This window comes from Gallinula chloropus, assembly GCF_964237585.1.
Source record: "Gallinula chloropus genome assembly, chromosome: Z".
Classification (NCBI taxonomy): domain Eukaryota; kingdom Metazoa; phylum Chordata; class Aves; order Gruiformes; family Rallidae; genus Gallinula; species Gallinula chloropus.
In genome coordinates this window covers 24580914-24598239 of record NC_140089.1, presented here as the reverse complement: position 1 = coordinate 24598239, position 17326 = coordinate 24580914, and the positions used below count along the sequence as shown (strand labels likewise).

The following is a 17326-nucleotide window of genomic DNA, read 5'->3' as shown; positions in this document are numbered from 1 at the left end:
TTTTAACACTTCTGGACTTTTTTAGTATTTTTAACGCATTTATCACTGGAAATATGCAGGATATGCATATAACCCCAAAACATAGCTCACATGTGACAGTACATGCTCAAAATGATGTGTTTGAGACATGAGGGATATCTCTTTTCCCCATAAAGAGTAAAAACATTCCTTGTCTCAGTTTGACCCAAACAGCACTTGATTTGTGGTCTTGGTTTAAGGCAGACCAAAGAGCAGAGGAAGGTTATGGTGATGTTTCATGGTGCAGTGCAAGCCAAACTACCAAGCTTTGCTATGGCATTGCATCTTTGTAGGTTGAAAAAAAAGACAAGAGGTTCTTAGCTGAAGGAGAGGACATGTAGCATCATGAAGTGGCAGCAAAGGAGACAGAAACTTAGAGCAGTAAGAAAAGTCAGGGGCAGAGCAAAAGGTAGGAAATATAAAAATGGCAAGTCAGGAGCTGCTGTTCCACAGCAGGCTTAGCCACCATGGCTACTGTGACCCTGTCCCATAATTCCCATACTTTTTGGTTTGCTGTGTTACTGATTTTTTTTTCCCCTGAAAATTTAATGCTGAAGTGACTCCCCACAAAGTCTGACACGCACCATAGCTGTGCAGGAGGGCCTGCAGGAAGAGAGCGACCGACTGCAGAAAAAGGAAAGTCTTTGGAAGAGAGCTTGAGGAATGCAAAACACCAACAAAAGGGTGGTTAATGCAGAGGAGTGAAAGATGCAGTATTGCAGAATAGAGGGAGGACCTAGTACCAGGCTTTTAGATGCTGGATATTACATTGGGAATGACAGGGAATCATGGAATCACAGAACCTTAAAGATCATCAAGTTCCAACCCCCCTGCCATGGGCAGGGGCACCTCTCATTAGCCCAGGCTGCCCAAAGCCCCATCCAACCTGTCCTTGAACACTGCCAGGAAGGGGGCAGCCACAGCTTGTCTGGGCAGCCTGTGCCAGGGACTCACCACCCTCATACTGAAAAATTTCTTCCTAATATCCAATCGAAATATAACCCCATTTAATTTAACACCCTGCCTCTCCCACATCCCATCACTGCCCTCCCTGATATACAGTCCCTCTCCCACTTTCCACGTAGGACCCTTCAGGTACTGGAAGGCTGCAATAAGGTCTCCCTGCAGCCTTCTCTTCTCCAGGCGGAATAACCCCAACTCTCTCAGCCAGTCTTTGTTGGAGAGGTGCTCCAGCCCTCTGATCATCTTTGTGGCCTTCCTCTGGACTCACTCAACAGGGAAGAAAAGGTTGGACCGTTACTGCAAATGGGAGATGGGTCAGGGTGCACAAAATATGATAGTTTGGAAAAGCATACTTTTAAACATTGTATAATGGAACAAAAGGATTGGAGAATTGCTGAATGAGGAGAACAGGGAAAGGAGCCAGATGCAGTTTAGTTAACACATAAGGCTGTAATTAAGGCAGATAAAGCACAGAGAGACATTCACTATGGAACAATGTCATCCTAAACATTCAAATCTGTTATGGGTTCATTGATTGGAGCATGAATCTGGCAATAGGACAGGCTGCCAAAACTGCCTGTTGTGATCAAGGAAAAAACCACCAACTATACAAAGGAAAGCATCTGTGAACTGAAGAAATATTCTTGGTTTGGTATTCGTGTTTCTCTTAATGTTTCCTTTTCTGTAAAAAAGGTCCTAATGTCATTCGCCATGTTTTGTGTAAAAAAAAGTCATAAAGCCCCACACCAGCCCCTTTGTTCTCTGCTTTTTAAAATCAGCTCTGATGTATTAATTCATGCATTTCTAATCAAATCAAATTTATGCCAGGCAGTATTTACCTAAGTACTCTAGCTGCATGCTGATCATGCCATTTACTCTTCTGACTCTTCACTGCCTTCTTTCTGAACAATAAATGGTGAGAGTTCACAGCAAGGCTAAGCCTTGCTGGTACTTACCCCATGCTTTTCCGTGTTGTGCTGTTCCTATAGGAAACAGCAAATACAAAGCATACTTTGCTCAACTCTTTTTATGAGCTCTTCAAATCACGAATTTCCTCCTTGCCGTAAGTGAGAAGTTTGTCATTCCTCAGGGTCTTAGCCTGTTTCTTTGGGGTTTTTCTGAAGATGGGTCAGTCCATCGGTATTTTGGAGTCTGCTGCATTTGCAAAGAGTGAGCGATCTGCTTGGCTTACAATCAGCTAATCAGAAAAAGCATTTTGAATTTTGGGTTTAAACTGTTAAGAAAACTTGGTTTGTGATGCGGTTTAAAATACAGGGAAATCATGGTCTACCGTTATTTCCATACCTGGAGATCAAAATAAGTTCAGGCATAGGATTACAGCAGATATGACAGAAGCCAAAACAATTACATTTCCCCCTAAACACCTATGGACTATGCCATTTCCATGACTTTGCACCTGTTTTAATTGCTTATCAAGGTCATAATTCTGTGGCTTCTCATTCCTCCGCACTGAACTGAGATTAGTCAGCCTTTGTTTTCAGTGAACCACCAGAGCAGAGCTCTTCTCATTACTCTAGTTTAGCCTTCTTTCTGTTCAAACACTGCACAGCTCTGGATAAGTAACTAACTACTCCGGAGTGATCCTGGCTGCTCCCCAGTTACGCAGCGCAGTGACCGCAACATGGAGGTGTCTGTACAAAGACAGCTTCTTTCCCACAGCTGTGGCTAGAGCTCCACAAAGCAGGATTTTGGTTTGTGTGTTGAATTAGAGGCTGAACGGGGTCCTGGCTGAAGTGCTGCCTAGTCCTGGCAGTTCCCACACAGCTGTTTATTCCGTGACCCGCCAAACTCTGGCAGTGTGTCAGCCACTGTCCAGAAGCCTTTGGCTGCTGGATCCAGTAGGGTTTCCCTGTGCCAGCCACGGGAATCTCACAAACTCTAGCTGTGAGTGTGCTCTTTTATGACTGGGGATGTATGTGATGTATGATCCTATTCAATCTCACTCTTAAATATAGATTAGTGCCACCAAAAGGGCATTAGACATCCCAAACAGTATCTTCCACATTTACCTGTAGGTGATAAGAGTTGTTGTTTTTTTTTTTACCCTGGACACTCATAATTTCCAGCTCCTCCTTTCTCTGCCAAACTGGTTGCTCAGATGCTCTAATCTGTTTAGCAGAGCTGATAGAGCAGAGATGATGCAACATACCTTTGCACTCTGGACTTATTTTCCAGAAAGCAAATTAAGGATACTGATGGCACTGCACAACAGGCGTATTGGTGGGGATGGAAAGGGGCAGCATGTGACCAGGAAGGGGGTAATGGTTGGGTGGCAGCAGTACTGGTCCTTAATGAAGACAACTGCTGTCTGGTTGGACAGCTGTCACAGTCTGCCTCACTTAAGTGCTTAATGGTATAGGAGATGGAAATGTGCATGTGTGTGAAGTGACTTGGGCAGCTGGATAACTAAAGAATCAGGCAAAAATGATTTCTTTATGCTCATTTTTAATCTCAGGAAAGACACCAGCTGCTCAACTGTTCAGGTGGCACAAAAAGAAGTAATAATAATGTAGCTGGGCACAAGTGTTTTGTGAGGGATTGCTCATTGCAAGCAGTAGGGAGGTGGCAGAAAGACAGGTACTGTAATTTATTCATAAAGCCCTGCTGTCCCATGGCTTAGCTCGTGATGCATGCTATTGCCAATAAAATCCCAGGTGAGCAACTCATCTACCTGCCCTGGGAGAGAAAAGGGTCGATTGCCTGTGACTTAGAGGAAGAAGAAGAACCACAGAGCCAACAGCAGTGGTGTGAATGGATTTTTTTTCGTTCATTTGGCTCATTTGCACTTCCTGAACTGTGCCCTCACTAAGCTAACTAGATTTTGTTAGTAAAATTACCGATTTTTTTTTTCCTTTCAAGAAACCTATACGAAAAGTAGCAGCTTGGCACAGAACTTCCACAGTGCTGCTTCTTGGGTGTTGTCATTCATGCTGCTGCCAAAAGTTTGTCAGTGCTCTGATCCAGAAGCCACTGTTTGCTCAGACTTAAGAGCCAGGACACTCTAACCCGCTGAGGCAATTCAAATTTAAATTGCATTATCATACGTGTTATACAATTCTATGTAATGCAAAGCAGCAGGGAAATGCCCTGGGAGTCAAAATCAAGGCCATCACAGTACACAGACTTCTGTCCTTTGGGCAATATCTTGATCATAACTTGACTAGATAATCTAGGCTGCCAATATTTACTCTCTGTTGGGGTGGATTTTCTACCTACTTTCTTAATAAAGGCCATCAGATTGATGATAGGTACAAGGACAAATATGTTGGAAGAAACAGCAAGACTTCATTTCAGCTCATGAAAGATCTGTGTTTCATTTGCTCAAAGTGCACTTTTCATCCCAGCAGGACTGGTAAGAATGCTGCAGTCTCTCGTCATGAGGTTGTGGTTGTCAGCCTGTGTGCAAGCTTAATTACAAAATTTTTAGTGTCAGGTTCAACATAGGTAGGAATAGTTCTTTCCTCCCAAGGCTACTGATGGCACCAGTGCAGATGAGCCGCTGCCAGAAGCTCACCCCCTCACCTAGCAGCAGTGGCACGTAGCTTTAAGTGGTGGTATCACCTGTAGAAATAACCACTGGCAAAAGTGGTTAAATTGGTGGAGATTTAAAACTTCCCTAGTGAAGGTGTCTTAGAGAAGGACTTTGCCTGGGGTCAACGGGAGTGGAACTGTTTTGCTGCATGGGGGGCTTCCCTGGGCAGAGCCAGGGAAGGGTGGCAAGGAAAATCCTGTACTGCTCCAAGCTGCCCCAGTCCTGTCTCCCGGGTACCCTTCTAGGGTGGTTTAGACACTATGCAGTTACAATTTAGCGGGCAAAGCAGCAGAGCTGTTGCACACTCACTCATCCCTGCTTTTGCTGTGTATTGTGAGGAGTTTCAACTTGTTGGAAAAACTGTCCGGAGAAAGAACAAACAAACAAAAGAAAGGCATGTGGTGTGATTTAGACATTAACATCTCTGTTTTTGCATTGCAATTGGAATACATCTGTTTTTGTGGTACATTCTTGAACATTGTAAGAGAAAGAAAGGATGGATTCAGGCCAGAATAAATACCCGCACTCTGTAAATCAAACTGGCTTAAAGGTCTCTCAGTCTGAGAGCTAAAAAAAAAAAGGTTTCAGAAAAAGAAAAAAAAGGTTTTGAAAAGAACACTGTATAGTGCCCTGTGCAGTTGTTACTGTATGTCTCCAACACAAAAAGAAACACATTTTTGTTACCAAATGTAAAAACTGAAATGGATTTTCTAGTATTAGCTTAAAGAGCTTATTATATACATTAAAACAGACCCAGGATTTGCTGGCTCTGCTTCTTTTACAGTAGGGCAGGCTGATTCATGAAGAAGAAGTGATTGGAAAAACTGGTAAGTGGAGAAAGTAAGGGAGGAGGGTGGTGATTTCAGCTTGGTGTTGATCCCTAAAGACTAATTACACTCTTAAAAGTAAGGAGGAAAAAAATCCAATAAAGTGTATCACATATAACTTTTATTTTGTCATATATGAAGAGGAGTTTCCTCTGATGATTATGGTTGAGGAGCGCAAGCAGAGTTGTGCAGAAACCTCAGTTACTGCTGCTGACTCATACAGAACCACAGGGTTGGAAAAGACCTTTAAGATTATCAAGTCCAACTGTTCCCATCCTATGCTAAACCATATCCCTAAGTACCTCATCTACCCTATTTTTAAACACATCCAGGGATCATGACTCTATCCCCTCCCTGGCCAGCCTGTTCCAGGCCCTGATGACTTTCAGTAAAATTTTTTTCCTAATATCCAATCTAAACCTGCCTTGGCAAAGCTTTGTGCCATTTCCCCTTGTCCTATCTCCTGTCAGCTGTTTGAGGAGACCATTGCCCACCTCTCTACAACCTCCCTTCAGGTAGTTGTAGATGGTGATAAGGTCTCCCCTCAGCCTCCTCTTCTCCAAAGATGGACTCATTTGGTCCATCACATGATTCTGGCTTTTCAAGGCTTCAACGCTTGTCTGTGCCTGTGGCTCCTTGGGGAAGCAGAGGAATGGGGCAGGTGTACAGAGAAATTGCCTCAGAATATTCTTGCAGCTTCCAATTTTTGTTTCACTTTGTGTGGAATAAAATTATGGAAAACAGTGGATGGAAAAAATAGTAATGACAGCAAAGCATATAAAATTTTATTTCAGGCATTGCACAACAGGTCTGTCTGATACTGGGCTGTCTTACAGACTCTTCTTCATATATCTGGTGGAAAATTAGCTATTTTTGGATGGGTTCCTATTTAGCAGATCAACTTTTGTGTCTGGGTTAAATCTGGTAGCACAAGAAGGGAAATGGAGGCAGAGAATGGGCTACAAGTAGAAGGAGGGTGTAACAGAGTAGGGCAGCTCTCAACAGTCAGCTCTGAGCACCCTCTTCTTTCATCCTAACCCCTAACCCAACTCTTGTGCTTTCATTAGCTCAATTAATCTTCACGCATTGCGGAGCTATTGTGATGGTCGAAGAGTAATTTCAGGACCAGAAATGTCTGTAGGACCTTGGCAGAGAAGTGTGAAAGACGCATTCCCACCGCCTAGTCTTTGAGTCAAAGTCAAGTCTTTGAGTTCAACAGCCTCCTTCCTGATAGCTGTTTCCATCGACCAGTGTCTTTAGCAGGCTGACCGTTCCCAAACCAGCTGGCAGAGAGGTTTTGCGTGTGTGAGAGCTGTTAGGGGCACGGCTCAGAACTGGTTTTGGGGAAAGCACCGAAGGACGTCTCTTCACGCTAGCATCATAAACGTTTATTTTTCACATGATTCATCTGTGAGGGAAGGTTCATGGTTCATTACATATGTCACGGAAACAGATGTTAGTACAAGCTGACTTTCTTCCCACCTCGCCCCAGCTCCAGAACGTGGCCATGTGTGCATATTGCCACGACAGCAATCTGCAAGTGCAGGAAGGAATCACAGTTATATTTTGCCCTGTGTCCCAGGTCCAGCACGTAAGGTTACAATTAAGTTACTTATTACCTTCTCTTCTTGGAAGGAGCCCTTATCTATCTATCTCTAGATAGTGTGAAGAGCTGGTTTTTAATTTTGTACTTGACAGCACATTGAAATGATTTTCCTTTAATCTCCTGCTAAGCACTGCTGAAATGCTTACTCAGTGGAAAATTACCTTATCAATACCATTAAGTGAGAACAGCAGTTGGAGAGGCCTTTATTGTACAGTCCAAACTACCTCCGTTGCCAAAGGCTAATAAATCCTTGTTATGAAGCTTAATACAGGACGTCATACCTCCAGAATAGGATGTACTTGCTACATTATCCTGTATCATGACACCAGCTTTGGTGTTTGTTATGTAAAGCCCAGGAAAAATTTTCTTTTTGTCTTTAAGAACATAATGAACTTTTAAGCAGTTATCCAAACAAGCTCAGTACAGAAATTGACAAAGTGAAAAGGTCACTTACTTACACAATTAAATACAGGACAATGGTAATGCAATGGACAAAAGAAGAAAAGAAAAGGGGTGGGGGAGGAAGAGGCTGAATTGACAGAGGCTGGCAGCCACAGAGCTAAGCCTAGTTAGTATGGAATATATAGGGAGGGCAATAATTTCTAGGCCACTCTCTTCAAGGAGCTAATTTCCAAGTATTTTGTCACAGATGTTTACTTAGTAAACAGTCGTCTAGCTCAGGGTGGTTACTCCTTCCACCAACAATTACACCGTTGGGAAGGTGTTTAGACCTTCCAGGAGAGGGAAGGTTTTTGATAAGAGCACTGCCTGTTGTGGGGAAAAAGGTAAAAGCAATTCATGTAAAGCATTTGTAACTTCAGTGGGGGATAGCTGAAATATTCTTAGAGGTTTTGTATCAGAAACACAAGCCTGGGAAAGGTTTCTCTAATACACAATTGCCTGGAATCCCTGCTCCAAGTCTCCTTGGTAAGATACTACAGCCAGGCAACTTGTTTGTAAATTATAATAGAGATGATACCAGCTAGGATACTGCTAATTATTACACCAATCCTACTGATACCCTCTCTGAGCACTTTTCTAATCAGTTCTTTCTTGGGATCACCTCTTTTGAGGGTCCTACCAACTGCAGGTGTAGACAAGGGCTCCTAACCACAGTGCTGTAAGGACATAGGCCTAGTCCCCTAAATCCTTCTAGGTTTTATCTGAGTAGGCACAGTACAGCTGGTCTATTTGACTAAATGGAAACCTGAAGTTCAGTAGAAGACACCAGGAGGAAAAACAGAATGTCAAAAAACCCCAACTATCTGTGTATCATCAAAACGCCTGTTTTGGGCAGGAAGAGTTACATGTATCGTAGCCTCTTATCAGGCTCAGAGAATAAAATCTCTCAAGCGCTGATGAGTCAGTGCATATAGTATACAGTTGTTTTATCATATGTATTTGATTTTTTTGCTAAAATACAGGAAGGTGACTGATAAACAAGGAACAGCTTAAGCAACAATTAAGTTAATACACTGGCACATAGTATGTCATGGCTGTTGGCTGAAGAGCAGACCATCATGCAGCTCTACAACTTTAAAATTATATCATCATGCTGATTTTATAACCCAAGAAAGCAAGAAAACCCCATTCCTTCTGTAAAGTCTCACTACTTGCACCCATGTTTAGCAGAAAGCTGCACTGTGTTTAAATCATAAACTTTTGGGGGTATCAAATGAGGTTGGTCAGTGTTCCCTCCTGAGCAAATTTGCATGCCAGACTTGGATAGCCTCACCAAGCAACTGGAAAGCAGGTGCTGGCAAAATCCTTTCAAACAACACTCTTCCTCTTCTCTCTACAGATGGATACGCACAGGCGCTCAGCACAAAAGGAGCTCTTTGCTCAGTTTAATTGTTTGCTCGGTTTTCTGTCTAAACAGATGGCTTTTTCATGATCTTTACTGCACGTCAACACCTGCTCTGTAAATGCAAAATCTCCCATGTTCTTGAAAGTAACAACTCGCCAGCAGCTGCAGCTGAGCCAGCTGAGCCATAACCCACAGGGGCCTGGGTAACACCAGCCCAGAGATTGATTTAGCTTTAGTCAGCTGACTATTAGGTGGAAACTTGGAAACGAAAGCACAGGCATGTCAGGAAGCAGCGAGCATTGCCACACACCTGCGTGAAGGATCGGGCGAAAGCAGCGCTAGCCTTAGACTCACACACACACAACTGCGTGTCTTCTCTGCTAATGCTGATGTTACTACTCTGCCTGTTCTGCTGAGAGGGGGCTTTATAAAACTTACCCTTCCGAGAATACCAGCTGTTTCATAAATTTACACCCCCAAGCCCAAGCCAATCCAGGCGATCCACTTGGCAGAAACCTAGTTTAACAGCCCTTCAACCCAAGGAGCCCCTCCAACCCCCCAGGACATTTTTAACTTCCTCCTTTCTGCTCTCTGTGGAAATGCACAAGATGATAACAACTAGAAATATGGTAGAGGGGAGAAACAGAAAAGACCACGACTCCTCTTGACAGCAGCCTCAAGGCAGATGAATTCCAAAACATCTGAAAAAGCTACACTTCCATGTCATCTGCCCCGTTCCCCTCCCCCAGAACCCCAGAGACTATTAGTGACTATTTGGTACGTGTTCATATTAGTGATGTGGAGAAAATCACTTTAAATTGGTCTTGCCAGTCTGGGGTGTAAGGAGTCCACTCGTGGGATGTTGGCAGGTGCAAGATTCAGGTCTGTGCCTCCTACCCACAACCACCAAAGTGTCTTGGGGGTTTCTTTGAAATTCATTTTCTGAGAAAGAAAAACAAGTAGCTGTTTGCCTGTTTGTTTGTTTTTCCTGTCTTAGAATAAGCACTCATATGATCTAAGCAAAGTTAGGCTAAGACTGTTAAGAAAAAAACAGTCACCAATTGCAACCAGAGAAAGCATTACTGATTCACTCTTGTTGCTGTTTGTACATCTGCAGTTTCAATGTGTCTTGCCAGAACCTGATCCCACTGCAGGTCCTTCATGGCTTCTGGAACCCAGTTATTTTTCCAGCTTCTCTGCTGTGAGGGATAACAGACAAAAATGCAGAAACAAAACAAAAAGAAATTAAAAAATGGCTTTAAAATCAGATTTCCAGGCAGCCTATGAAGTAAATTGTAAGTGATCATTAGTAACATCTTGTGCTAGACATTTGGTGGTAGATTTCTGGCTTCCTTGAAGTTGTGCATCCTTCCCAGCTACTTCTGCAAACCAACACTTCACCCTTGCAAAACAGAGAAACCTCTGTCCTGGCCTTCCTGTGCACTACAGGGACACTGGGAGGAGAAGCCCCCTTGCTCTTTGTCCTACTTCCACCCTTGCAGGAAGCAGGTTTTCCTTGCTCTTCACTACAGGTGTTACTTCCCTTCCAAACAGGTTTGGGGCAACACCCTGCTTTTCAGTCACAAGACTGAATCACAGGATTGAAAACAATCCATTCGCATGTCTAAACTTTGCCACTACCACCTTTTGCATGTGCCCTTGGCTCCCAGCTTGGAAGTACCACTGTGCTACACACTGCCTGGCTCCACACTGACTCCTGAACAGTACAACATCCTCAACCATGCTAATGGGAGAGCAGAGAGAAGGCCACACCAAATTGCATCAGTGAGCAGCTGTGACCAGAGTCATACTTCTTTCTTTGGGCCTGTCCTGGTTTTGGCTGAGGTTTTGAGCTATTTTTTTTTCCTAGCAGCTGGTGTGGTGCTGTGTTTGGGAGTTAGGATGGGAGGAATGCCAATAACACTGATGATTTTGTTGTTGCCCAGAAGCCAAGGACTTTCCAGCTTCTCACACTGCCCTGCTAACAAGAAGGAGGGGGGCACCCAGGAGGCTGTGAGGGGGCACAGCCAGGGGACCTGACCTAAACTGGCCAAAGGGGGTATTCCCATCCATCCATGATGTCATGATCGTTGTATGACTGGGGGCATGTGTGGTCAGTTCAGGGTCTTGTGGAGCATTAGCTTCAGGTGATGAGAAATTGTGCTGTTTGTCACTTGCTTTGTATACACTATTATTATTGTTGTTGTTATCTTCCCTTTTTTTATCCCAACACATGAGTTTTCCTTTTTTCCCCATTTCAATCCCCTCCCCCCCACTTTTAGTTCCTAGGGAGGTGGAGGGTGAGTGAATGGCTTTGTGGTTGTTTTAGCTGCCTGGTGGGTTAAACCATGAGGGGAGGATAATTTGCTGCTTCTCTGTTTGGAAGACAGCTTTACACCTTTGTCCAGGCTCGCTGCCCTGGCATGCTGCCGCAACGGGCTGAAGGGCATGCATCCACCTCCGATTACTCATTCACCCCGGTAATTTTGTTCCTCATGTCTAGTGATAAGGGGTTAGCAAGCCTGCTTTACATAAGGCACATGCCAAATATTCTCTCCCTCCACGTGTTTTCCTGTAGCAAACCACATCGTTGCTGATGTAATGGAGCAACAGGCTAACTCAGTTCAGTTGCTGGACACAATCAAGTTTCCTTGAAGTTTCTTTCATAAAGGTCACTTGTGGCATCAATTTTTAAACCATAAACAGAACTACAAACTTCTGTTACTGACAGAGGATTAAAGGGAGGAAAGTAGAGAAGGGAGAGGATGAGGTCAGAGTCCAAAGTGTTGCACAAGCTGTCAAGAGAGTAGAAGGGATGGAAAAAGAAGAAAAAAATAAATTATTTCAATAGTTTTCTAGAGAAACCAAGTATTTCAGTAATCTCACAATTGCTGAGGAAGGTAAGGCAGAGGCCGAAAAAGGGAGAACAGGCAACTCACACAGTCTTCCGACAGACCACGCTGTGCTAGTTTCAACTAATTTTCTTCACAGCAGCTGGCATGGGGCTGTGTTTTTGTGCTGCAAACAAGGTTGATAACGCAGGGGTGTGTTTGTTACTGCTGAAGCAGGGCTCACACAGAGCCAAGGCCTGTTCTGCTCTGCACCCCACTCCACCGACAGGATGGATAGGGGTGCACAAGGAGTTGGAGGGGACATGACTGGTCCAGCTGACCCCAGCTGACCAAAGGGATAGTCCATGACATATGACATCATGCTCAGCCTGTACAGCTGTGAGAAAAAGAGGGGGGTTTGGAATGACTGCATTGGTCTTCCCAAATCAGTGCTAGGCCATGCTTTCCTCGAGATGACTGGACCCCTGCATGCCCATGGGCAGCAGGGAATTAATTCCATGCCTTGCTTTGCTTGCACACATGGCTTTTGCTTTGCCTTTGAAACTGTCTTTATCTCAACCCAAAGTTGAGGGTGTTCCCTCATTTTCACCCTTCCTTCTGCCCCCCTACCCTGCTGTGAGATAAGCTGTGTGAGGGGCTGCTGCTGGGATTAAACCACAACAGATGCTCCGATGGAGTCTTGAGCCAGGCAGGCACATTAGGAAACACAAAGGGCTCTCCAAGGTGCCTCAACATTACGATGCTCATCCAATATCCTTCAAGGAGCAATCACTTGAGAAAAATATTTAAATTTTCCTCAAAACTCTGGGGGCCAAATTTGTTTCTACTGTTCTGACACCACAGTCTGAGGAGACCTTGAGTACAGCTGAGTAAGAGAAGGCACAGCAGCAGGATGCAGCTCCTAACCCTCTGTGTGGGGACTGGGTTTTGCACAAACTTGTCCTGTGAAGTATGAGCCTACTCAAATCACGAGTATCACGATCTGACTAAAACTGATGGCCGGAATTGTGCTCATGCAAACTAAAGTACTGAGTCACTCATTTTAAAAAAATTTATTTAAAGTAGGTACATTTCACAGAAATGGTTATAAAATGCATAGCATATTATAAACAATACTGGTACTTTACAGATACTAGTCATTATTTGTCCCAAATATTGCTTTTTTAACAGCAAATCAGCCTGCTTAGTGAATCAGAAAGCTAAAAATCCCCAGGCACTCTGAAAGAAAAAGAAGTATGTATAACAAAGCAGGTGTCCACCTTTTCATTCACTCTACTGATTGTTTGTATTGCTGCATCCTTAATTCACCAGTTCCTATGATCTGAGGACAACCTGCACTTGCTCAGCCAACCAAAACCCCATGCAACTTCACAGAAAGCTGACTGAAGGTCTTCACACTGATTAACTTAAAGGACAGAAACTCTACAGGTGGACAAAAGACCTCGCAGTTCTTCCAACTGGTGCAGATATCTCACACTGCTATTCCTAAGAAACTTGATTGTAAATTGGCAAGAACATACATATTTCAAGCTTTACTTCAGTGGGAATTGAAAGCCCAGCAGAAGCAGACCTTACCTTCAGTGGTGATGCAATGCCACAGAAAGAGGAATTGAGCCTTTCTGTAGCACCTGAGAACCAAGCACACCTCTGGCGTTCAGAACTTCACATAACCATAATCCAGAGGTGTCTGATCTTTGGGATGCCAGGGCACAAAGAAGTGAAAGGAAGAGCACAGCACCAATCCATAGCTATAGCTGAGGCAGATACCAGCTCATTCACACAACACTTCAGCACACAAGCCATGACTGACATTCTTCCAACTTACACTTCTATGACAATCGGCAGAAAGCAAATGCTGAGGTAAAAGGAGCTGCACCAGCTTAGCACTGGTGTAAGCAGATCTAGAATCAAGCAGGCTATAAAATCCATTAATTCACACACAATAAAGAAAAAAAATCCCCATATTTCTGAAACATATAGATAGGTGTAGATCAAAACATGTTTTCAAAACATACAGATACATGCTCAAGAATAAACTGACTTTTCTGCATTATGACATGAGCTCTACAGTAGCTTAAGCTTGACTTGGACTGAAAATAAAGAACTTTGAACTCTGGCCAGCAGGGCTCCTTTGGAACTGTTTGTGAAGAGACAAGAATGAGGTCTGGAGCAGTCCAAGAACATCAACGTTTTATTCACTGTCTTCAAGTAGTTTTTGTAAGTTGTTCTGTATCTTAGAAAAAAAGAGAGAAAAATAATTGGGAGGCAGGAAGTGTTGTATTGCATTTAAAAAATTGAAAATAAACTTAAGATATACTCTTCAATATACTCTGTGTGCACATCAATTCTGTTACAACTATTCATAGCCATGGAATTCATGTTAAATGCTTTCTGCACGAGTGTCAAAGGAAACATCTGGTTCTGATCAGCCAGCAGCATACCTAGCTTTCATATTATGAATATCTCCTGCAATTTCCTCCTACAGATTCTCCTTCATTTGGTAGGAGAAAATAACACAGAAAAAAACTAGAGCTCGAAAGAAAGGGACAAGAAACCAAGTTATTTTGAACTTCACCAAAGCCCAATAAAAGCCTCAAATTTCAAAGTCACAGCTCTTAGGTTTAAGTGGATAATTCAAACAGTTTTGCAACAGCTTCAGCTACACAGCCAGCTATGATGTGTGTGCAGCAAAATAAGGTCTCCTAACCATTAGCAGACAGGTCCCATTTCCCAGATTTAGTCACTGATTGTAGGTTACCTTCCCTTAGTTACACTGAAGGCAATGCCAGCCTGTCACATCCTCAAGGATGACTTGTGCAGACCTATTTTACACAGCCTATTTATCCACTTTTCATCTCCCTGTCCTCAAAAGCTGGGGCAGGAGGTAGGGGGAAATACAGTGGGTCACATCCCTTGGCACGTGCATTCTCTGTGTCTTTGTAACCAGCAGTCGCAGGCTACAAAAGGTTTAGTCTCAGCTGCTTTCAGACTTTGCAAAGCCTGATCTGTATCACTTCTTAACCCCACCTCAGGATCTCTAGCCCTGATGCATACCTTTTCAAGAGAAGCATTTTGGAGAAAGGAAAACACTAAGCACCACCTAATTTTCTAAGAGCCAATACATACAAGCTACAAGAGAATGAGTAACATGAGGCAGTGTTTTCCCTCCCCCAATTTAACACTCTGTCCTCCAATTGCACATGTTACATTTTAACAACCTGTTAAATACATGTAAATGCCAAAGCAAAATTCTGCTAAGCCATGGTAATTCCTTGGCTCCAAGTATGAAGCAGAGATTGTAAAAATCACAAAGTCACACTGAAAAAGTTAACTGCAGCATGCTCTTGCACTGAACGTTTTTTAACTGGAGAGTAGTTTTCAGTTTTTAATCTAGACAATTTCTGTGCTCTACTTGAGGATGCTGCGGTCGCACAGGAAGCGAGGAGACAGATGACAAGTCACACTGCAACGTTTATGCTACATCTGCTGCTGAACCCCTTGCAGCCAAGTACTAGCCCTTTTTGCTAAGGCACATGAAACAGTTAAGCAACTCCAGTGACTTTGCTCAGAGAGCATACAGCTATGAGATCTTCAGTTCCACTGTACAAAAGCAGGGCCAAACACTTCGCTGTAACCACTGCTCATCCAGATTAGCGAGGACCAGGATGTGGCAATATGCAGCTACCGCTGATGCTGATCTCCCTTGTGTGCACAGCAGCTGATCACATCTTGAGCATTTGGCAAATACAAGGTAAGACTAAGGGTACCCTGTAGGCAGTAACCGAAAAAAGCACATGACTTAAGACTCTAATTCAGGACAGAGGGTCACTTCTCTGGGAATAGCTGAGTGATCCAACCACCCGGCTGCCTTTTACTGTGTCTCCAAGCAGAGGCTATATAAGGGAGTGGGAAAGTGCCTATCCTTGGTGCAAAGGGCTGGCTGGCTGGCTGGCTTCCAGTGAGGTCTCTCATGAACCATCTTGCCAGCCTGTCCCAGACAGCTGGAAAGCAGTAACCTCTTAAATGACCTAATTTGGCTAAAGATTGTAACTGGTAATCATCTGGTAAGCATTTTCCCTTTGTATTCATATTGTTATTATCCAGAACATACAGAATGGTTATGCTAGTGTTATTACTCTAGACTTCCACAGCCAAGGGGGTAGAGATGTGTAGGGAAGAAACCTCTTTTTGACACTCTTTGTAAAACTTATGCCACACATATAAAAAGGGATGTTATATAATCCTAGCTTTATGTTGTTTCATAAACTGGTTTGGGAAAAAAAGCTGGTGAAAGACCTTGGCATGCACTCTGTTTAGAAACAGAGGCAAAAATGTCCTGTGTGATGTAAGCATGTAGGAATTCAAGTAACTTTTTTTTCGCTCTACTAGTTCTTTCATACGAAGCCAGTGTATGTCTTACCAACCCATAACATCTCGTACACTTGTACTGGGTGCAGTTGCCGAGGTTTGGGGTGCAGGGTCAGGGCAGGGGACTGCAGGGGCTGGGTGTGGGAAGAAGCCAGGGTCTACCCCGTGCTGTGGACACGGTTGTTCCAGCAGCTTTCAGCAGACCCACTGAAAGGTATAGCTCAACCCCTCGCCAAGATGGTGGTAAAGCTTCTGGGAAAAGGTATTTAAGAAAGGGGAAAAACACCAAACAGAGAGAGGGGGAGAGTAGGATGGTGCAAAAAAGCAGAAGCAACACTAAGATCGGAGAAGGAGGAGATGCAGACAAGATGTCCAGGCTGCAGTTCACGGAGAACCCACACCACAGCAGGTGTTTACTTCCTGGACAACTAGAGCCCTTGGAGGAGCCTATGTTGCATCAGGGGGAAAATGGGAGAAGACAGGAGGAGCACAGAGTTAGGTACTGACTGTAACACCCCCAGCCCCACTTGGGAGACAGGGAAAGGCTAATCTATTCTAATTGGTTCTATGTTAAATTGATTATCCCCATGTTGAGTCTGTTTTGCCTGCGATGGTAACTGGTAAGCAATTCCCCTGCCTCCCACAAGCTTTCTCATCCTATTTTCTCCCCCTGCCCTGCTTAGCAGTGGGACTGAGAGTGCGGCTGTGTGGGCAGCAGACTGCTGGCCAAGGTTAGCCCAACGCAGCACCTACAGCAAAGTATGGCCTGTGCAGACGCTCTTTGTTCCGCGCAGGTTTTACGTCAGCAAGGGGGTTTAGTTTTGCAACTGAAGAATGGTAAAAAGTACAGGTCAGGTACAGGGAATGACACAACTGGTGTGGCAACATTTTTGCTACTGAAGTGAAACAGGCAGGTTCCAGCCCCTTCGTGTGATGAGGCTGACTACGTAAGTAAGCCGGAATTGCTTTTCTTTATCAAAAATTCCAAAACTCAAACAGAAAACCCAGACAGAAGATTTCATCAAACAGTAATAAAGGTTAAGTTCAGAATGCTTTGCCTTGATGGACAAATAAAATAAAACTGAGATGAGTACATGCAATAATCACCCTCTAAGTATTACTGTGCCTGGTGGTAAGCCTTGGTTCAAGGCCAAACATTTACATATACTAATGCTTGTACCTGGCAAAATTTTAGTCTGAAAAACAGTCCTTTGCCGAGGAAAACATGCCAGCTGCTGGTATCAAATCTGGGGGTAACGGCAATTTTCAAAATAACAGACTACAGAAACTCAGTAAGAACCTGATTAGTGTATCAGCATTTGCACTTTATCA

At 43.7% G+C, this 17326-nt stretch overlaps 1 protein-coding gene across 1 annotated transcript in view; it reads right to left on the bottom strand.

Annotated features, from left to right (window-relative positions):
* Positions 1-13817: 13817 nt before the first annotated feature.
* GRAMD2B (GRAM domain containing 2B) overlaps positions 13818-17326 on the bottom strand; it is a gene marked incomplete at both ends in the record, with an annotated part of 44142 nt that continues 40633 nt past the window's right edge. The window contains one exon of the mRNA XM_084278037.1: positions 13818-13859. Within this exon, the coding sequence (XP_084134163.1) occupies positions 13818-13859 (42 nt within the window). The remainder of the gene's footprint in view (positions 13860-17326) is intronic.